The sequence below is a fragment of the Diabrotica virgifera genome, chromosome 7 (assembly GCF_917563875.1).
Source record: "Diabrotica virgifera virgifera chromosome 7, PGI_DIABVI_V3a".
In the NCBI taxonomy this organism is placed as follows: domain Eukaryota; kingdom Metazoa; phylum Arthropoda; class Insecta; order Coleoptera; family Chrysomelidae; genus Diabrotica; species Diabrotica virgifera.
Genome location: NC_065449.1, coordinates 76,888,861 through 76,912,522, shown reverse-complemented (window position 1 = coordinate 76,912,522; position 23,662 = coordinate 76,888,861). Strand labels below are relative to the sequence as shown.

Sequence of the window (23,662 nt, the reverse complement as noted above, 5' to 3'; positions counted from 1 at the left end):
GCTTATATTCTAAGAATAAACTCTTAAATCACGCGCCTTTCGATTATAGAGCTACAACCCCTTCGCAAGAAAACCATCCCATATTCCCGGCTTAAGAGAGAGTTGTATTTAAAATAATTTAAATTAATTATTTGGCGACTAAATATCGTTTAATAACTTATGAGCACGCAAAATGTAAGCATCTCAATTATTGAATTGCCATTTTCTTTCTATAGTGCAGTCACTGAAGGTAAAAATCAACTATGACTTTCGATTTAGGTAAATCTCCATTAATTTTCACGAATTGACAATAACAACTTGCGGTTTTAGCCTGTGGTATATGTCACCCCTTCTTGGGGGTAAAAATTACTTTATTAAAAATAACCCCACAAATTGATAGAGGGACAAATTGTAAGCAAAATTTGTTATATAATGTTATTAAAATAAATCAATACTTTTTGAAAAAAACTCATACAGTAGTAAAAAACTTCGAGATGTATTCTGGTATAAAATCGTTTATTTAAAAACTATCTAAAATGTCATGGATTGCAAAACGTTTTCGTTCTAATACAGAACATCTTCAGTGCATTCTGCCGAGTAGTTTGAAACTAGCACACTGTATATAGTGGTAACCCCATAATATATGGTTTACATAATATAATTTGGTAAAATTTTATGACTAAAAGTCGATGTTGATAGATATAATGGAACACATGCTAAAAGGGCACCATGTTTCCCTGCTCGAAGATGCTAGGTACTTGCCAATTCAATGGGCATAGACCAACACAAAAATTAAAATATGTGATCTTTAATAACTCAAAAAGTATTGATTTATTTTAATAACATTATATAACAAATTTTGCTTAGAATTTGCCCCTCTCTTGATTTGTGGGGTTACTTTTAATAAAGTAATTTTCACCCCCGAGAAGGGGTGACATATACCTCCGCTCACCAATTTTCGTGAAAATGAATGGAGATTTACCGAAATCAAAGGTCATAGTTGATTTTTACCTTCAGTGACTGCACTATAGAAAGAAAATGGCAATTTAATAATTGAGATGCGTATATTTTCCGAGCTCATAAATTATTAAACGATATCTAGTCGCCAAATAATTAATTTAAATTATTTTAAGTACAACTCTCTCTTAAGCCGGGAATATGGGATGGTTTTCTTGCGAAGGGGTTGTAGCTCAATAATCGAAAGGCACGTGATTTAAGAGTTTATTCTTAGAATATAAGCTATACGAATTAAACTACTATTACCTTTTTTGTAAAAACTTACAGTTTTTCAGTAATTTACGAAAAACCGCTTCAAAACATGCATTTTTTTATGTACATAAAGTTAGCGAATCACTTCTCGCAAATATTATGGCAAGCACAATGGGAATTTGCCGCTTTTCTGCCGTTAATTAGTTGTGAAAAAACTAATTTTGTCGCTCTTTTATTTTTCTTAATATTCGATGTTTCGCTAACTTCATATGAAGTTAGCGAATCACAACAGCAAAAAATGGTTCAAATTCAAATCGAGTTGGTGCTGAGTTTGCCGCTTTTTTGCCGTTAATTAGTTGTGAAAAAATTAATTTTGCCGCTCTTTTATTTTTCTTAATATTCCATGTTTCGCTAACTTCATATGAAGTTAGCGAATCACAACAGCAAAAAATGTTTAAAATTCAAATCGAATTGGTGCTGAATTTGCCGCTTTTTTGCCGTTAATTAGTTGTGAAAAAATTAATTTTGCCGCTCTTTTATTTTTCTTAATATTCGATGTTTCGCTAACTTCATATGAATTTAGCGAATCACAACACTCAAAAAATGTTTCAAATTCAAATCGAGTTGGTGCTGAATTTGCCGCTTTTTGCCGTTAATTAGTTGTGAAAAAATTAATTTTGCCGCTCTTTTATTTTTCTTAATATTCGATGTTTTGCTAACTTCATATGAAGTTAGCGAATCAAAACAGCAAAAAATGTTTCAAATTCAAATCGAGTTGGTGCTGAATTTGCCGCTTTTTTGCCGGTAATTAGCTGTGAGAAAATTAATTATGCCGCTCTTTTATTTTTCTTAATATTCGATGTTTGGCTAACTTCATATGAAGTTAGCGAATCACAACAGCAAAAAATGTTTCAAATTCAAATCCAGTTGGTGCTGAATTTGCCGCTTTTTTTGCCGTTAATTAGTTTTGAAAAAATTAATTTTGCCGCTCTTTTATTTTTCTTAATATTCGATGTTTCGCTAACTTCATAAAGGGTGGGGAATTAGTGTGAAGAAGTCCAATTACTCGTTTATCGTAGGAGATACAAAAAAAGTTATTTAGTTAAAAGTTGGTGCCTAGACAGGACCATAATCTGAAAATATTTTCAAATATACAGGGCTATCCGTATTGACAGAGTGACACAAACTTATGTTTTTTTAAATAGAACACCCTATATATTTTTACGTTTTTGGATTCTCCTGTACGTCTACTTTCCTAAAATATAGGCTTTTGTAGTAATATACGAAGTAGTTTAAAAGATAATTACGTTTTTTGTTAATTTCGTAGCAATATTCACACCCTGTAGAATTGTAGTAACTTGACATAAAAATTTCTATTTATATTGAAAATATTTTTAATATAGTCTACTATTGTTAAACATTATTAATATAGAGAAACGTTTAGTTTTAGTATACAAGGTTGGTCAAAACTAGGAATGAGTATTTTTTGAGCTTTCTTAAATGGATATTAGTATAGTATTTTGGTATTGTGAACCAACAAATTTGTGATAATTATAGAGCAATAACACTACTAAGCACAACATATAAAATATTGACTTCAATAATAAGAAAAAGATTGTCAAAGATCACGAAGAAGAGAGTGGAACAGTACCAATGTGGAGTCACAGAAGGAAGATATGGAGGAAGGAAGAATAATGGAAAAAGCAAATGAATACAAACTGGAATTAGAAATGCTAATCATCGACTTCAAACAGGCATTTGATTCGATTAAGAGAAAACAACTAACGATTGCCTTGGAAAAATTAAAAATCCCACATAAACTCAGAAAATTAATAAATATGACAATGAGAACTACCAAAATTAGCATAAAAACGCAAAGAGGCGAGACAGATGAAATCATTATAAATAAAGGAGTGAAACAAGGGGATGCCTTATCCACTGTTTAATCTAAATTTAGAATATGTACTACGAAATATAAACAAAGGAAACCTAGGAACAAGAGGTGGACAAATAATCGCCTACGCAGACGACATTGTTATTATTGCAAAGAATAGAAACATAATGAAAGAAATGCTAAAAGAAATAAAAGAGAAAGGGGAGACAATGGGACTCAGATTAAATGAAGAAAAGACAAAAATATTAAGACTAGGGAAAACAGCAATAAAAGGAAAATCCAAAATAGGAAATTCAGAGTTTGAAGATGTAGAACATTTCAAATACCTAGGAGTGACAATAAGCAAAACGGGTGAAAGAATACAAAAATAAAAGAAAAAATATTGGCAGCGAACAAAGCTTATTTTGCAAATAAAACACTACTTAAAAGCAAAATACTGTCTATTAAAACCAAGATAAGAATGTATAACACCATAATTAGAGCAATATTATTATACGCAGCGGAAACAATGACGATGACTAAAAAAGATGAAGAAAAGTTAAGAATAGTGGAGAGAAATATCATGAGAACCATACTGGGACCAATCAGAACAGAGCAAAATGAATATAGAAGCCGAACAAATGCAGAGATTAAGAAAGTACTAAAAGGAGATATCGTGACCAAAATAAAGCAATGAAGAGTTAGATAGTTAGGTCACATCTGGCGGGCAGGAGATGAAGCAGTGACATATACTATGATAGAATGGAATCCAGTAGGAAGAAAGAAAAGAGGAAGACCAAGATCAAAATGGTTGCAAGAAGTTGAAGAAGACTTTTGCTGCTCTTTTATTTTTTTTTAATATTTGATGTTTCGGTAACTTCATATGTAGTTAGCGAATCACAACAGCAAAAAACGTTTCAAATTCAAATCGAGTTGGTGCTGAATTTGCCGCTTTTTGCCGTTAATTAGTTGTGAAAAAATTAATTTTGCCGCGTTTTTAGTTTTTTTTGATATTAGGTGTTTCGCTTATTTCATAAAGGGTGGGGAATTAGTGCGAAGAAGTCCAATTACTCATGTATCGTAAGAGATACGAAAAATGTTATTAGATAAAAGTTGGTCCCCAGACAGGACCATAATTTAAAAATATTTTGAAATATAATTTGAAGTATAATTTGAAGTATTTGAAATATAATTTTTAAATAGAAGTCAACTTTATATCGTGTCTCTGGATCTAGGTCCATACTTTCATCTTTAACCTCATGGCCAAATTGTCTTTTCACTTTCCTCTTTCTGGCTATTACTGTGCCTCCTTTTCGGGTTCCCAATTTCTAACTTTGATGAGCTCTTTTGCGTCTGTCAAATAGCCCTGGAATTTTAAATCACTTCTGAGAGACTTAAAATGGATTTCCGATTTTTCTAATAAACTGATAGCTTGATACGCTTCCATATCAATACTCCGCATACGCGACTACGTTGATGTGAAGTAAAATGTTAAGCTATATTACCACAGAGCAAAGAAAAGTAAAATCACGGATTTGCTTTCCAAACAGCTTGCCTCATGAGCAACCATTATATCGTTGTTTTTATTCACAGTGATTTCTACAAAAGCATCGTATTCCGATCTAGTTTCGGACAAAGGTTTCATAATTTATAATAAATATTTATTTATAAATATATGTTTGCGCCAATATGAATATATATTTCATTTATTTTAATTCGGGAACGTCTTGGCAACACAGTTCTAAGTAAGCATAATCTTCTGTCCTTTATGTTAAGTCAGTCAGTCGTTAACAGACATACGGTCAGAACATATAGTACACTTTGACAATTTTAATTTGATTTTGTGTGTGTTTTCCGTGAGACAAATTGACGATACCAGACAACATATTTTCGGTAAGTTCCCTTCTTTTATCCCATCCTTCATTTTCCTTAATGCCACCGAAAATAGTGCTTCAACATTTAACAACACGAAGAAAATCTAAGAAAATCTCGGTAAGTTATTATTATTAAATTTTTTCCATTTGGTTTTCCTAAAAGCCAAAACATAATTGGTCAATTTCGAGCTCGGATATTCAGCGTAGGTTTACAGTTTGCTTTGCTTAGTTTTGTATTATTAAATAATAATATTCTTATTTAGAAACAAATTGTTCGGTAAAATTTAATGTCGGCACGTATCGGAAAAAAAAAACTCTGTGATAACTTTTTGCTGATTTTTGTATTTGTATCGTTTTTGTTTCTCGGAACAACTTGGGCTTCGGGCGTGAAAGAAGTTAGGTTTTTAAATATTTGCGGTGTTGTCAAACGTGAATATTTTTCGACTCAATCGGTTACGGAAAAATTCGGATGTATGAATAAAAATTATTTTGTAAACAAATACTAAATTTGATTCACGGTTCTAAACAAAATAAAGAGTTTGCATAATAGTCCTGTCGCCAGGGGGGGTACAACGGCCTCGTTAATTCAGATGGACTTACCCAAATTTTTTTTATGTATTTTGACCCGTAGAACACGAATTTTTTGGGTAACAGTTGATCCGGATGTCGATAAGATTGTTATAGACCAAGAACTTGAGGAATCAAATAACAGCGATTTTTGGCAAAACAAAACAATATTTTGTATTTTTTGGGTCATTTTAAGCAAAAAATATTTCTACAAGTTTTTTAGTAGGTTGCACAGTTTTCGAGATAAACGCGGTTGAACTTTCAAAAAATCGAAAAACTGCAATTTTTAAACCCGAATAACTTTTGATTAAAAAATAAAATAGCAATTCTGCTTAGCGCCTTTGAAAGTTCAAGTCAAATTATGTCGGTTTTGATTATTTGCATTGCTAAAAATTTATTGTGTTATTGCTAAACAAAGCTACAAACAACTAGTGCGTGAGTGATGTTTCTATGATTTCTCATTTAAAATCGAACGAGTAGGTAGAATAGGTACTAGTGCAATCAAGACTATTTCTACGTTACATGCGTTAAAACGCATGTAAAAGCACGGGAAACCCTACGTGTTTATAGCTTTGTTAAACAATAAAAAAATAAATTTTTACCAATGCAAATAATCAAAACCGATATAATTTGACTTAAACTTTCAAATGCGGTAAGCAGACTTGCTATTTTATTTTTTAATCAAAAGTTATTCGGGTTCAAAAATTGCAATTTTTCGATTTTTTTAAAGTTCAACCGCGTTTATCTCGAAAACTGTGCATCCTACGAAAAAACTTGTAGAAATATTTTTTACTTAAAATGGCCCAAAAAATACAAAATATTGTTTTGTTTTGCCAAAAATCGCTGTTATTTGATTCCTCAAGTTCTTGGTCTATAACAATCTTATCGACATCCGGATCAACTGTTACCCAAAAAATTCGTGTTCTACGGGTCAAAATACATAAAAAAAACTTGAGTAAGTCCATCTGAATTAACGAGGCCGTTGTACCCCCCCTGGCGACAGGACTATAATAACTGCCCGGAAGGCTTGTTTTTTAACAAATCTCTATAATTAATTAATTTTATTCAAAATTTATACTCAGACCTGGTTTGTTATATGCTACAGTTTTCTTAAAGTAGACTTTGGTTTTTTTCTGATTTTGCGGATTGATTTCAGTAACAATGACTACTTACGAAAGGCAATTTAAAATATTAACGGCTAAAAAAGAAACGCTTTATACAATCATTCACACTTTATATGACTTATCGAAAAACTTAACTACGGATAACACCATTAAAAAATTCACAAACTTGTATCAGTCGATGGATTCGACAAGGACAGAAATTCTCAAAATTTTGGATGAAATCAACGCAGTCGGGTTTGACGTCGATGAAAACTATAAACCAGATTTTCAGGTGATGTCTGTTATTAACGAAATGTGTTGTGAAGCAAGGGCGGCTTATACAAAATTAAAACCAAGCACCAATATTGTAAATCCAACTTTACAGCAAAGTACACAACAACAGTGTAATGTACACAGTCTTTTGCCAAAAATCACTATTCCAGATTTCCACGGAGAACCAAAGGAATGGGAAACTTTTTATTCGATTTACAAACCATTGTACACGATAATTTCCAGCTGACGGATGCAGATAAGGCTCGGCTTTTGGTTTCACATTTAAAGGGATCGGCCCTTAGTATTTGTGCGGGAATAGCTACTTCTGGGGATAATTATGACACGTTATGGAAAGCACTTTTAGAAAAATATCATAATAAAAGGTTGTTAGCAAACACTTATTTACAACAAATTTTTAATTTTAAATCCTTGCAATCGGAATCTGAAAAAAATCTAAACAGTTTTTTAGAAATCTTTGACGCCTCGGTTAATGCCTTAAAAAAGTTGGATGTCCCGGATTTAACGGATTTTATTTTACTTTATCATGCACTCTCAAAACTGGACAGGGAAACGGTAAAATCTTTTGAAAATCACATGCGCGGAACGGTTATTCCTACTTACACGGATTTAATTAAATTTGTTAAGGATCAAACAAAAATTTTGCATAATAGTGACTCACAAGAGGCTAGCTCCGGTGGCTATCATAAAAATAAAAATTCGAAATCATTTTTTGTAAGCCAGCATGAGAATAAAAACAATAACAGAATGCCTTTTTGTGTTTTATGTAAAAAATCGTCACATTTTTTGGGTAGGTGTGATAAATTTAAAGCTATGAATCCTACACAAAGGTACGATTTGGTAATAAATAATAATTTATGCTTTCTGTGTTTTTCCCAGTCACATGGTGTAAGACAGTGCTTAAAAAGACCGTGTGCCCAGTGTGCCAAGAATCATCATTTTCTTTTATGCGCAGGAAAACCGGAAATAAGGGGTGCGAAGGAAAATAATCAAAATAATCAACCAAATTCTGGTGTCGGTATTCCAGAAACGGGTTCCAATAACCACAATTCGGGTTCAGTTAATTGTGCGTTTCAAAATTCTAGTTTTTTGAGTAGAAATCAGGAAAAAACGGTTCTATTAGCAACGGTAACGGTATGTGTGTTAAATAGTCCTTTACAAAATGCAACGGCGCGGTTTATTTTGGACAACGGTAGTCAGTGTAATCTTTTGACCACGGAATGTTGTAAAAAACTAGGTCTTAGATATACAAAAATTAATTCTTCGGTACAAGGTTTGGGACAAAACTCTCAGTCGGTAAGGGGAGTAACGGACATTATTATCGCTTCGCGTTTTGATCAGACTAAAAAATACGATGTTCAAGCTTTAGTTATTGATCATATTACAGATAAATTGCCAAAAACGAAATTAAATTTGCAAACTTTATCGGAATTTAAAAATTTACAATTAGCGGACGATAAGTTTTTTGAACCTAAATCAATCGATGGCATAATCGGTGCGCAGTTTTTTCCTATTCTTTTCGGCGGTAATCGGATTTTGAGTTCTTCAGGTTTAGGGGCGGCTTTAGAAACAACGTTCGGGTATGTTATTATGGGTCAGGTGGATACGGAATATTCCACTCCCATAAATTTGCTCACTTTAAGGGAAGAAACATCGATTGAACAAATTTTGACAAAATTTTGGGAATTAGAGCAGGTTCCAAAACGGGAAATTCCGGATTTAGACGCTATAGAATGTGAAAATATTTATAAAACCACGGTTTCCAGGGATATATCGGGCCGGTTTACTGTTGCATTACCTTTTAAAAGTTCACCAAAAAATTTGGGAAATTCAAGGGTTTCGGCGGAAAATCGGTTAAAAACCTTGGAAAAACGGTTAACAAAATCGGACAGCTTGCGTGCGGATTACAATAAAATTATGCAGGATTTTTTGGATCAAGGATACTTAAAATTATTGGAAAAAGAAGATTGTGACTTATCCTATTATATTAGTCATCACCCTGTAATAAAATTAGAGAGTTTAAGTACACCTATACGTATCGTATTGGATGCATCTTGCCCTTCAGACAGTGATGTCTCCTTGAATGATTTATTGCATAGCGGGCCTAAACTGCAGGCGGACATATGCACTTTATTAATAAATTTTCGGCTTTTTCCAGTAGCATTGAGTTCGGATTTAAAAAAGATGTTTTTACAAATAAAATTAGTACAAGATCACTGGCGGTTTCAAAGAATATTATGGAGATTTGATCCAAACGAGGAAATAAAAACGTATGAATTTACGGTGGTTGCGTTCGGTTTAAGGTCGTCACCTTTTTTTAGCGCTACGGATGGTTCAGCAATTGATAAATGAAGATGGCAAAGATTATCCTTTAGCTAAAAAATATATTTCTTCGGGGCTATATATGGATGATTTTTTAACGAGTGTTCCGGACGAAATTGAAGCTAAAGAATTATATAATCAATCGGTAAAGCTCTTCAAAGGTGGTTGTTTTGACTTAGTTAAATGGTCGACTAATTTGGACAATTTGTTATCAGAAATTCCGCTGGAAAAACGTTTACAAAATTCGGTTACATTTAAATCGGAGACTAAAGTTTTAGGGATGCAATGGGATCCGCAGAGGGATGTTTTGAACTATAGGTTAACCACCCCCGATAAAAATTGTACAAAACGTAAGATTTTATCTCTTACTGCAAAATGTTATGATCCTATTGGTCTGATTGCTCCATTTATTTTGCATTTAAAGTTAATGATCAGGGAGTTATGGCAACTAAAATTGGGTTGGGATGACTCACCCCCGGATACGATTAAAAAATCATGGAAAAAGGTATGCAATGAATGGCAAGATTTTTCAAAATTTGAGGTCCCTAGACATGTAGGAGCCATGAGGGATGTTCCGATTATGATTTTGGGGTTTGCGGATGCAAGTCAAGACGGTTACGGTGGGGTAGTTTATTTAAGGGTTGTAAATTCTAGCGGTGAAGTGAGTGTGAGACTGGTTGCTGCAAAATCGAGATGTGCACCTTTAAAAAAGACCATGACCATTCCGAAGCTAGAATTATGCGCGGCTTTGTTGTTATCATCTTTGCTGAAGTTAATATTTGAAAATTATAGCAAACTTACTCATATTTCACAACTAGTTGCGTATTCTGATTCGACCACGGTGGTGAGTTGGTTAACTTCGGCAAATACCAAAGATATTTTTGTAGCTAATCGAGTGCAGCAAATTAAAGAAAACCTTCCTAATATTTCATGGCAACATATTGAAGGTAAAAATAATCCCGCGGACTGCTTGTCAAGAGGGTTGACACCCTCACAATTAATAAATCATGAACTTTGGTTACAAGGTCCTAGTTGGATAAAATTACGGGAATCGGACTGGCCTTCTTCAATATTAGAATCGGATATTTCGGAGGTTAAGGTTTTGGTTATTGAGGAGGAGAAGCAGGGTGAAAAAATTCATCCCTTACTTGAATTGGTTGAACGTCATTCTAGCTGGCATAAAATTTTACGGATTACGGTTCGGGTTTTAATGTTGTTAAAATTAATTCCTGTGCAAAAATTAATTACGGCTACTGCGCTAAGAACAGCAGAATGTTATTTAATTCAGTTAATTCAGTTAAAACATTTTGAAACTGAAATAAAAATGATAAAAGAAAACAAACAATGTAAAACACAGCTTAAGAAATTACGGCCATTTTTACAAGACGGTTTACTTATGGTGGGGGACGACTTAATAATTCATCCCTTAGTTTTTCGGGAAAACATCCACTAATTTTACCGGGAAAAGAAACGTTAGTTGAACGGATTGTTGATTTTTATCATATAATTTATATGCATACGGGGGCATATTTGCTTGAAGCTTTATTGCGTCAATAGTATTGGATTCTTGGGGCAAGAAATCTTATAAGAAATCGGGTTTTTAAATGCAATCGTTGTTTTAGAAATAAACCGAAAATTTTGACACCGCTCATGGCAGATTTACCGGTATCGAGGGTTACTGCTACTAAACCCTTTTTACACGTAGGGGTTGACTATTTTGGGCCAATAAATATTACATTAGGTAAAAAACGTAATGCGGCGGTTCATAAATCGTATTGTTTATTAGCGGTTTGTTTAAGCACAAAAGCGGTTCATTTAGAATTGGTGAGTTCTTTAAGCACACCACATTTTATGCAAGCATTTAAAAGACTTTTAGCAAGAAGGGGCCCATGCAAGGTTTTGTATTCTGATCAGGGATCATCTTTTGTTTGTGCGAAAACGGTTTTAAGTGAAATTAATCGGTTTGCTAGTTCGGAAGAATATCAAAATGCACTGTTATGTGAATTAAATTTGAACGGTGTGGAATGGAAATTTATAAGTCCACAAAGTCCGAGTCACGGGGGTCTTTGGGAAAGTAATGTAAAGAGCGCTAAGTCGCATCTCTATAAGGTCATAGGGAATCAGTTGTTAACATATGAAGAGTTAAATACTCTATTAATTCAAATAGAGGCAATCTTAAATTCGAGACCTCTTTGTCGTCGACCAACTGATTCATCTCAAATATCGGTATTAACTCCATCACATTTTTTAAATTTAACACCGTTAGGAAGTTTGCCGGCCGACGATTTAACAGATTTAAATATAAACCGGTTAGATAGGTTCCAGTTAATCGATCGAATGGTGCAAGATTTCTGGAAAAGGTGGCGTTTGGAATATTTGACTACCTTACAAACTAGAAAAAATGGAATATAGATTTGCCTAATGTTAAAATCGGAACGGTTGTTATTTTAAAGGTAGACAATGTACCTACACTTTGTTGGCCGTTGGCCATTGTTACTGAGGTTCATCCGGGTAAAGACGGAGTTGTTAGAAATGTTACTGTAAAAACTTCGAAAGGGACATTTACACGACCAGTTTTGAAGTTATGCCCTCTTCCGAATCAATAAATTTACAGTAATATCTTTTGTATATAGTTATAGGTATTTTTCATTAGAATTTATTTATTTTTTTTTCGATTATTTTTTTTTGAGTTACGGTAATTAACTCTGAAAATTTTGGTATATTAATTTATGCCTGGTCCTTTGAGTATTTATTTGGAACTAGTTTTTTTATTGTGTTTTCGGCACAAATTGCATACAGATTTGGCTGAAAAATGGGTTTTTCAGGGCGGGGGCTATGTTTGCGCCAATATGAATATATATTTCATTTATTTTAATTCGGGAACGTCTTGGCAACACAGTTCTAAGTAAGCATAATCTTCTGTCCTTTATGTTAAGTCAGTCAGTCGTTAACAGACATACGGTTGGAACATATAGTACACTTTGACAATTTTAATTTGATTTTGTGTGTGTTTTCCGTGAGACAAATTGACGATACCAGACAACATATTTTCGGTAAGTTCCCTTCTTTTATCCCATCCTTCATTTTCCTTAATGCCACCGAAAATAGTGCTTCAACATTTAACAACACGAAGAAAATCTAAGAAAATCTCGGTAAGTTATTATTATTAAATTTTTTCCATCTGGTTTTCCTAAAAGCCAAAACAATATATATTTTATAAATAATTTCATTTCGTTTCCAAGTGTAGTCCGTAGTAGAAGGAAGTTTTCGTGTGTCTCTTATCGTGAGAAAAGTAATTAGTATTTTTGAAAATTTAAACGCAGAATAAAATATTACAGTATTATCGAGGGTTTGAAGTCCCTGAGAACTTCTATAATGATTATTTTAATAAGTCACAGGGTGAAAAAGAGAAAATTTAGTATGATTTTTAATTTCAAATAAACCATTAAAAAAAACTTTTTGTTTATTCTAAGGGACTTTTTGCCCTCGGTAATAATGTATTCTTTTATTCTGTGTTTAAATTTTTCAAAAATACTTATTAGTTTTCTCAGGATTCCAAAAAAAATGAATGCGTTTAAAAAGAATTCGATAGAAATTTTGCACCGGCGCTCTCAAAAAGGATTAAAGTGTTTGGAATCACTATTTCAAACGCTTTTCAATGAGCTGTCACATGACGTACTTTCCCGTTTAAAAAAATCAAAGTTACGCCTGTCACCTGAAGAGGAGTCGTGTAAAGTTTGAAAAATTGATGTTATAATATACTTTGATTATTTTAAAAATCGACCTGTCCGAGCGTTTTGCTTATGTGCTAAAAATAAATAAGTTGATAAGGGGATGGGGGAGTGTAACACTTATTCCAATGCACTGTATAAGTGAAATCATATGAGAAATCACACAGTGTAAAGTCCATTAGGTTAAGGACAAAAAAAGGGATTTAAAAAATTATCATTAATCAATTAATATCATACAGTGGGCTAATGCATTCAGTAATTATTAATATAAAATACGTTCATAGTAGGAATGAACGAAACTGATTGTAAGAATGAATAGAATTGCTTGTAAGAGAAACCGTATTTATCGTTGGAATGAACGGAATTAATTGTAACAATAAACGGAAATAATTGTAGAAATAAACGAAATACGTTAGGAGAAATAACAGTGTTATTGACACAACGAATAGTCTTCGTCGGTCAATTAATGACGTTGTTTCAATAAATAGTGTTCGTTGACTCAGTGAACAGAGTTCGTAATATCAATAAATAGTGTTCGTTGACTCAGTGAACAGAGTTCGTAATACCAATAAAGTGATATTATGGTATACATAATGAATGTTCATCCATTCTATCTAATCAGCCCTAAACATCCATCCTTGGATATAGGCCTCCTCTTCCTTCTTCCATGCCTCTCTATCTTGGGCAATTTGCATCCATTTTGACCCAGTGTGTTTCTTCAGGTCATCTGACCATCGCATCTGTGGCCTTCCCCTTTTTCTTTTGTGGTTCCATGGTCTCCAATGTATTACCATCTTAGTCCATCTTTCATCCTTCTGCCGTAGGGTGTGTCCGGCGAACTTCCATTTAAGCTTTGCTACTTGGGTAGAGACGTCTTTCACTTTTGTTTTGTTACGGATCCATTCGTTTCTTTTCCTGTCTGATAATTTAATGTTCAGCATTTGTCTTTCCATGGCTCTTTCTGTCTTTGCTATTTTTTCCATATTCTCTTTTGTAAACGTCCATGTCTGAGAGCCATATATTAAAACAGGGAGTATACATTGATTGAAGACTTTTGTTTTTAGGTATTGCGGGTATTTTCTGTTCTTTAGAATATAAGACAATTTTCCGAATGATGCCCAGGCCAACCTTATTCTTCTCTTTATTTCTTCGGTCTGATTTTCTTTATTTAATCTAGTGATTTGTCCTAGATATATATATTCTTTTACTTGTTCTATTCTTGTTTGTGCCACTGTAATTACTAGTTCTTCTTGTTGATTGGTCATGGTTTTTGTTTTACTGTAATTCATCTTCAGTCCTATCTTTGTCGATTCTCTATCTAGTTCTTCCATCATTCTTTGTAATTCTTCACTTCTTTCTGCTATTAGTACAATATCATCAGCATATCGTAAGTGATTCAGATATTGCCCGTTTATGTTTATACCCAAACCATCCCAGTGCAGTTGTTTGAACACATCTTCTAGCGCTTGGTTGAATAGCTTGGGCGAGATGGTATCTCCTTGTCTTACTCCTCGGTTTATTTTAATAGGCTCCGTTTGTTTCATTAGCTTAATATATGTTGTTGCCTTATTATATATATATTTGTAATTAAGTCGGTATATCTGTAGTCTATTCTGCTGTTTTGTAGGGAATTCTTTACTGCCCAGTGTTCCACACTATCAAATGCTTTTTCGAATACAATAAATGCCATGTATAGCGGGATATGATATTCGTTAGCTTTTTCGATTAATATCTTCATCGTTAAAAGGTGGTCACTTGTACTGAAGCTTTTTCTAAATCCGGCTTGTTCTCTTGCCTGGTATCCATCTAATTTGGTTGTTAATCTGTTTGTTAATATCTTGGTTAATAGTTTGTACATCACATTTAGTAAAGGTATGGGTCTGTAATTCTTTAGATCCTTTTTATCTCCTTTCTTAAATAGTAACAATGTTACTGCTTCATTCCAAGTGTTGGGTATTTGTTTTGTCATTAATATTTTATTCATCCATTCAATAAACGTAATACATTGCCTCAACTAACGAAAATAATGAATTGATGAACATCTCTTTGTTGTTCCAATAAAACCAAGAATTGGACAAATTTTAAGGATTGCGCTTGTTGTCTGATTTAACATTTTTATTGATATTACGTACCTTTTTCGTTGAGTGTTTGCTCTTATCACCAATCTCTCTGACTTCTGTGCAGTAAACTCACGTGGTCTTCGACATTTTGGTAGATTCAGCCATGGTATTTCCTAGGTGCACTCCGTTATTGTTCTATAAATGGTTCTGCGTGTATTATTTTCATCATCATTATCATCTTGGTGCTACAGCCCTTAGAGGGCCTCAACCTTCTCAAGCTTTCTACGACATTCTAAACTGAAAGACGGACGGGAGACCACAGTGTCGAATCGTCATCTGGCTCCAATTGGACAATATCAGATACCTGAATTGCAACTGAATTAAATTGAAAAACTTATTGGTCCATTTCCCTGGTAACACCTCCAAGGCTTCTAATTTTTTTATAGATGTTACCAGGGAAGTGGACCAATAAGTTTTTCAATTTTAAAAATATTTTAGTAATATTTTTAATATTTTTCAATATTATTAATGTTGCTATTAGGATTGAAAACTTTACCTTTCAATTGCCAGATGACATTACCTAATCCATACACGTCAGTTGCAATGTGGGGATAAACTTTCATGGTTTGGTCACTTCGAGCAGAGAGCAGCAGGCCTACGCCTCTCCGATGATGACTCTAAAGGTCGCCTCATATTATAATGCACGTCGCGTTTTCGTCACGTAGCGTTTCGTTTGCGAAAAATATAATTTAATGGATTTTAAATTGAACCATTCATATTGTGCGTATAAGACACGTAACGTAGCGTATAAGACACGTTTCATCTGCGTTCGGTTCATTCGAAAACAATATTTTTTGGATAATAACAGATACGGGTCGTTTTCCCCTTGTTGTTTATGTAGGTATTTCTTTGAATTTGATACCGAGTATTTAGACCGGTCAATATCGTCGCCCTCGCTAGCGAAATTATTCCGATTCGATTTTTTGCAAAAAATTTACTCAAAGAGAGGTGCTTATAACATATCCACAGGGTGCCAGGCGGTGCCGTGGTCGAAAAATTGTTTAAACAATCTTTTTTAAACAAATTCACAAAAATATTTTTTCATTCGAGCAATATTTTTTTTAGATAATTTGGGTAATTTTGAGCAAAAAAGGTTTCTTGTCATTTTTCTCTAAAATTGCGAAAAATCAAGGCTTAATAACTCGATTAAAAATTATTATTATGAATTTCAATAAGTGACCAAATCAAGTTTCAAACAACTTCTTCAAGGTCCTGAAGAGATTTTTGTCATTATTTTATTACAAAGCTGGTATTTTTAACTATTAACAATTACCGCTATAGTCCAACTGTATCGTCGCCCCCGTTAGCGAAATTAGATTTTTTTGCACAAACTTACTCAAAAAGAGGTACTTATCAACACACATCAACAGGGTTCCGGGCGGTGCCGTGGTCTAAAAATTGTTTAAACAATTTTTGTTAAACAAATTCACAAAAATAATTTTTTATTAATAATTTAATTAAACCCAAATTAATAATAATTTGAGTTATTCTGGGCAAAAAAGGTCTCTTGTGATTTTTCTCTAAAATTGATTGTTGTCGAGTTATATGGCCATTTCCGCATTTTTGCAGGATATGTTTTTTTCTAAGAATAACCCAAATTATCTAAAAAAAAATCGTTCGTAATGAAAAAATTATTTTTGTGAATTTGTTTAATAAGAATTGTTAAAACAATTTTTTGACAACGGCACCGCCCGGCACCCTGTGGATGTGTTTGTTATAAGGACTCTTTTTGAGTAAGTTTGTGCAAACAGTTGGACTATAGCGCTAATTGTTAATAACTAAAAATAACAGCTTTGTAGTAAAATAATGACAAAAATCTCTTTGGGACCTTGAAGAAGGGGTTTGAAACTTGATTTGGTCACTTATTGAAATTCATAATAATACTTTTAATCGAGTTATTAAGCCTTGAAAATGGCCTTTTCGCATTTTTCAAATTTTTAATCGCATGTAACTCGACAACAATCAATTTTAGAGAAAAATGACAAGAGACCTTTTTTGCCCAGAATGACCCAGTTTATCTAAAAAATATTGCTCGAAATGAAAAAAATATTTTTGTGAATTTGTTTAAAAAAAATGTTTAAACAATTTTTCGACCACGGTAGCGCCCGGCACCCTGTGGATATGTTATAAGGACTTCTTTTTGAGTAAGTTTGTTTAAAAATATCGAATCGGAAGAATTTCGCTAGCCGGGGCGACGATACTGCCCGGTCTAATTTAAAAAGTAGTTTTCGAGGCAATTTGTCATGTAAACATGTGTTGTGACAATAAACACATCTGCACCACACCAAACTGAAACCAACGTAAACGTTCTATGTATGATAATGTGAATGGGCAGTCCGATTGACGGTCTGCAAACGCTACGTGCCGAAAACGCGACGTGCATTATAATATGACGCGACCTTAATAAGAGTCGAAAATCGTCGATTCAGAGTGCTGGACTGCGCTCCCTGTTCTAAGTGAAAAATAAGATTGCTTTGCCTTCGCATTGCAACTGAATAAAAATGGTATACATTTTTATTTTATGTTATAGTAGTATTACTCATATAGAGTAACTAGGTCCATTTTCCGTTGGAACTTTACCAAGCTGCAGACGGGGGTTTTGAATTGCAACTTTTTAGAATTCCCTCCCTTTGTCTTCACTGCAGCATCCATCTGGCTTGCAAATTTTAAAAGCCTTGTAGGTGTTACCAGGTAAATGGACCAATAAGTTTTTCAATTTAAAAATCTTTTAGTAATATTTTTAATATTTTTCAATATTATTAATGTTGCTATTAGGATTGAAAACTTGTCACAGGCTCTTGTTAGTAGAGTGTATGACCACCTCTGTTATTAATGACAGTTCAATATCGATCTGGCATACTTCTTATCAAATTATAAATTTCGTCTTGCTCAATTTTTTGTCTTTGCTCTTGCATACAGTTTAGTAGCCCTTCCCTTATTTAAAACAATAATAAATTGCTGTAGTATACGTCGTTTTAGCGTATCCTAAACTTGTTCAATGGAATTCAAGTCAGGAGATTAAGCAGGCCAGGGAAACACCGGAATATTGTTCTGCTTTAAAAAATTTCTCACGATACTTGACACATGCGGCCGGGCATTCTCGTGCATCAGCACAAATTTTTCTCCACATTGTGCACCATGTGGACGAACAATAGGTTCAAGAATATTGTCTCGATATTCATTTACTGTTAAAAATCCTTTAAAGCGGAGAACACATCTAAGCGACCACGATCGCGATCGCGTCCACGATCGCGATGGCGATCTCGGTTTCTGTAGACAGCGAACACATCGGTGCGATAGCGACCTGCGATTTCATTAGTATAAAATTATTCAATAATACAGTTGGAAATATATTATAGTACATAAATGTGCCATTTACAAGAAGAAGAAGCATTGCTTGTTGCAGTATTGTTGGATGAAGAAAGGCAATTCAAATATTGAATGGGTTGCATATGTGAGTCCATATTAAATGAAGTAAAGAAACACAGACTTACTCACAATCATTTAAGAATACTTTGTCAAAGTATTATTAAATGATTGTGAGTAAGTCTGTGTTTCTTTAATTCATTTAAATGCAATTCAATTAAATTCGAAGGTATGTAACATAATTAATTCCGAAAAAGAAAGAAATTTAATTAAAGATATAGGGCTTTTCAACGATTCTCTAATTGAAACGTTGCACCACTTCTGAGTTCTGAACGTTAACTAATTATATCGCCGCGATCGCCGTCAGAACGCTGCACAAATTGCTTTGATCGCCAACAGGTCGCGACAAGTATGTGCGGATCCACTTGATTGTTTGAGACGAGTCGTATCGCGATCGCGATCGTGAACGCCATCGCGTCGAGATCGCGTTGGTATGTTCTCCGCTTAATATGAACGAGATCAGTTCGAAAACTTATTCAAACTCCAGCCCAAACCGTCAAAGTACCTTCTTAATATCTGTCAACTTCTTGAACGGTTTGCAAGCGAGATGCGTTGCCTGGTGTACCTCGATCTACGTGACACGGCTCGTAAACCAGACATGGATTCATCGGTGAAAACAATGTTTGCTTATTCTCGTTCTTGGCAAATTTGATGTTCATCGGCCCATTCTAATGTCCTTGTGCGGTTCCCACAGGATAATACTGAAACTCTAATGGGACCTCTAGCGTGAATATTACCCTCATACAACATATTCCTGACTTTTTGAATAGAGAAGTTAATACCATGAATGTTTTAAAGCTCACTTCTGCTCATGAAGCTCGGCTTGTCAAACGAGCCGAACCTCGAGCCAAGCCGAGCTAAGCTCGAGCTTGTGACCATACCTATTCGTATTACAAGCCGTGAAAGTAGACATATTATGTCTTAACTTATTAAGTTTATTAGCAAAATAAACAAACATAATAATTATATCTCCATGTAAATTAAATAGATTTATGTTTAACGATTTTTTTTATTTATAATATTAACGTTAACAAATATTGTTTACTATTTTTATGTGGCATTATAAACATTGTTCCATGAATAAATTGAAAAAGTTTGATGAAAAAATAATGATACAAAAAAGTGTTTAAATATCAACAAAATCCATTGTATTACCTACCACTGAATATTAGCCTCTACCGAAAATTACAGGGGATTTTTCACTTCGGAAAAAATCAAACAAGATAAAACTTTTTGTAATTTCATTAAGAAATGTTTAATAAACAACATATCAAAAAGTTCTACTCGAGAAGTGGGTGCTTCATTTTTTATTAAACAAATGAACAGCGAAGTTAGATGTTTTTTAAATAAATCCGAAAATATAATTTTTAGAAAAAAAATGACTTTACCATTGAAAAATTCAAAAAATTTTACAAAAAAACCTTATATAAAGATTTTTCTAAAATTAAATCTCTAGCTTCTGTAATTTTTTATTTATAACGCTAAAGTCACCCTTCTCACACACATTGGCGCAATGTAAACTAGCGTTGGAAGAAGGGCACGGTTGAGTTTTTTAAATGTAATTCTTTAACTAATGGATCAAAAGAAATTTTACAAATTGGACATGAAAGATGATAAAATAAGCTATCTTATGGTTGTAATAAAAAGAAATAAAATGTATGGACATAAGTACGGTGTGGGCGGAAAGTGAGACTTACATGAATTTTGTTTAAAAATGATTTAAAAATGTGTAACTAATACAATTTTACTTACAAAGCTCTCAAATTTGCACAACTTACCTCTCAATCATCTTACTAAACGATGTTTCATTAAAAAAAAAATCTCAAAAATTTAATTCAAATAATACGCTGTCTCAAAAAATGTAATTTTTGAAAACTTAGTAGTTCTACAGAATTCCCACCATTTTAAGACGGTATTACTCAAGTTTGATTAAATCTAATACAATTTTTTTAATATTTTTTTAAAGCCTAGGATGTAATCTTTAAAAAACACTGAATTATTTTAGATTAAAAATGAAATAAACAATTTCTTTTTGAGAAAACTAAGAAAGATAACAAAAATGTAATACAAAAACCGAAAATTACCAGCTGAAAAAATGTATATACAGAGTGATCAAAACTTTTTTCTGTAAAACTTACTTAAAATTAATTTAATAATAAGCTTCAAAAATAATAAATGTTCAACAAAAAAATTTTTTTTAGCTCTTATACAGTATGTCTGCGTAACTTGGAACCTATTGATAACTTTTTTAATATCAGTTTTACGAAAAAAAGTTATTCTTTATAAAATACTCTGCATCGTATATAACATAAGATGCAACCATCAAATATCAAATTTTGTTAATTTTGTACGAGGTATGTCAAAAAATATGAATTTCACTCAAGAGTAAAGTACCTTTATATTTCACAATATCGAAAATGTTTATAAAGAAAAGTTGTTTGGAATTAAAAACTATGTTCCAATATGTAATTATATCCTTCTAATCGAAAATTTGTTTTTTTTTAATATTGTTTCAAATTAATTATACCAAACATCATTAAATTTTCACTTATTATTTATGATAACTGATTTATTATTAATTTTATGAAGAAAGTTATTCGTCATAAATAGCTATGCATGGTCTAACACTTAATATGCAAATATAAAATGTTATATTTTATCAATATTATACGAGGTATTATGTAAGAAAATTGCATAAAAGTGTAATTGCATATTGACACATCGTTTTTAATTCTGAACAACTTTCCATAATAACAATTTTCAGTATTATGAAAAATATAGGTATTTTACTCCTAACTGAAATTTTTATTTATTGACATATCTTGTACAAAATTGATATTTTATGATTGCATTTAAAGTTTTAGAATATGCAGAGCTTTTTACTAAGAATAACTTTTTATTTAGGATTCCATTGCAACAATTTTTTGAATATTGAAGAGATAGATTTTGAATAATTGGTTCTTTCTTTCTAATACATTTTAATTTTTAATATTTTTGTGAAAATTATTTGTTTATCTTTTTTTTAAGAATGAAATTCCATATTTGTTTGATTGGATTCTACTTGTTTTTCATTTAAAGATCCGCCATTTTGGATCCGCCATTTTGAAATTTAAATTTTTAATCTTTAATTCAGATTCAACAACCTGTTAAAAATAAAGAAAATAAATGTTTTAGAAAAATGTTCTTTATGTTCTTTTTAGAAAATCCGCATTTTGGATCCGCCATTTTATAGTTTGTAATGTTAACGTTTAAGTTAGGTTTATCAAAGCTCTCAAAAATAAATATATGTAGAAATAAATACATTTTGTAAAGAAATTATGATTTTACAACTATTTTTTAAGTTATCCGCCATTTTGGATCTGCCATTTTATAATTTAAATTATCAAAATTTGATTCAGGTTCAGCAACCTCTCAAAAATATCCACATATATGTAAACAAACACGTTTTATAAAAAAAATTCGGATTTTACAACTGCTTTTTAAGGAATTTTAGGAAAAAATCCGCCATTTTGAATCCGCCATTTTGAATTTGCAAATTGTAATGTCTGATTCGGGTTCAGCATAATCAAAACTAAAATAAAAACATTTTTTTATCAAAATAAAATGTTGAATTCACCCATATTCTTAACATTATTTATACAAAACAATTGTTATTGTTTAAACAATTAATAAACAATTAGCGGCGAAATTTGTGAGTAGAACTTTTTACTTTAACATATTTATAAACTAACAAAAAAGTTTTAGAAAAATATAACCTTGTTTGATTTTTTCCAAAACATTGTATCTTCTCGTTCTAATTGCACTCCCCTAAGAGTGAATGTATGCTTTATTATTTTCAATTACTTATATAAATATTTACATACCCGATAAAATGATTTCTAATATATTGTTAAATACTTAATTCATATGATGAGCTACAAGAGACAATGAATAGATAACAATTAAAATTAAAAATAAATTATAATTAAAAGCAAGAAACTAAGTAAATATAAAGTTACATAAAGCTTTAAATTAAGCAGTGATGCTCCCACATCACTGAAATTAAGTTTCTTAATAAAGTAACCAATATTTTTTCAATTTTGAGAAAAAATTAATTACTGATGAAGTATACTGAATTCGCTCAGTCGAGATTCATTTTGACATATTCGGAATAGGAAACATACAGCACAAAAAGTCCTACCTCACACTATTAACTGCTGAAATCAATTTAATCTTTCATTAATTGGAAATAGTGGGAGTGTCTACTAAACCCATAAAATCTTGTGGAATTTATTTCTACAAAATATTTTAATTTTGAACAATAAATAATTTTCTCATTTTTTATCAATACATTATAATGGTGTATATTAATAATTATTGGTTGGCGTAAGGATTATGTTATTTATGTCTGTTTAATATTAATAATATAGGTTATGAGCAGGTATGTTTGGTTGTGTAGTAATTTTCAGTTACGTTTAGCAACCTAACTTCCCAAAAAAGAAATTACTAACGTCACTAGACAGTTGTGTCTCGGCTGAGAGGATTCAGGATACCTACAGTAAATAAACTGCTCCTCAAAAGTTGGGGATATAGAAAATTATGCTCATTTTCATAGCTGATTTTTTTAAGAATAAATTAACGGATTCCGCTAATTTTTTTATTATTTTAGATTTTTCTTTAGTATTTACACAGGTGTGCACAGGTTTGCTCAAATTTCTTTTTTGTACTTATACCGGGTGGAAGAAAAGACATGTTTTTCTTATGTTAAGTTTGAGACGCCCTGTAAAGAGGACGAGGTACAAATGTGAGTATTCATCAGAATCGTATTGTAGCCTTATGTTTTGTGAACATTTTGTTTTTTGAATGTCCCTGATATTTTTAGAAACAAAGAAAATAGACGGTTTTGTAATGTAACATGGGTTTTAACCGAAACAACAGTTTGAGACGCCTTGTAGGGAAGAAAAGACACAAAGGTGGGTATACATCGATATTTTGTTGCAGTCTCATATTTTGCGAATATTTTTTTTTAATTTCTCTGATACATTTAATAACAAAGAAACTAGACGGTTTTATTCTTTAGTATGTGTTTTAACTGACGACATGCGATACGTGAAGTGGCCATGTCTCATACTACTAAGATGAAATTATTTTCTACATAATATAGTGCGAAAGGTTTAGAGTGTTTACC

General features: G+C 32.4%; 1 protein-coding gene across 1 annotated transcript; it reads left to right on the top strand.

The window, feature by feature from the left end:
- The first annotated feature begins 9,225 nt into the window (after positions 1–9,225).
- Positions 9,226–19,356, top strand: LOC126888536 (uncharacterized). Its single transcript, XM_050656882.1, has 2 exons — positions 9,226–10,062; positions 19,294–19,356. Exons 1-2 carry the CDS (start codon positions 9,226–9,228, stop codon positions 19,354–19,356), a joined length of 900 nt encoding a protein of 299 aa, XP_050512839.1.
- Positions 19,357–23,662: the final 4,306 nt, after the last annotated feature.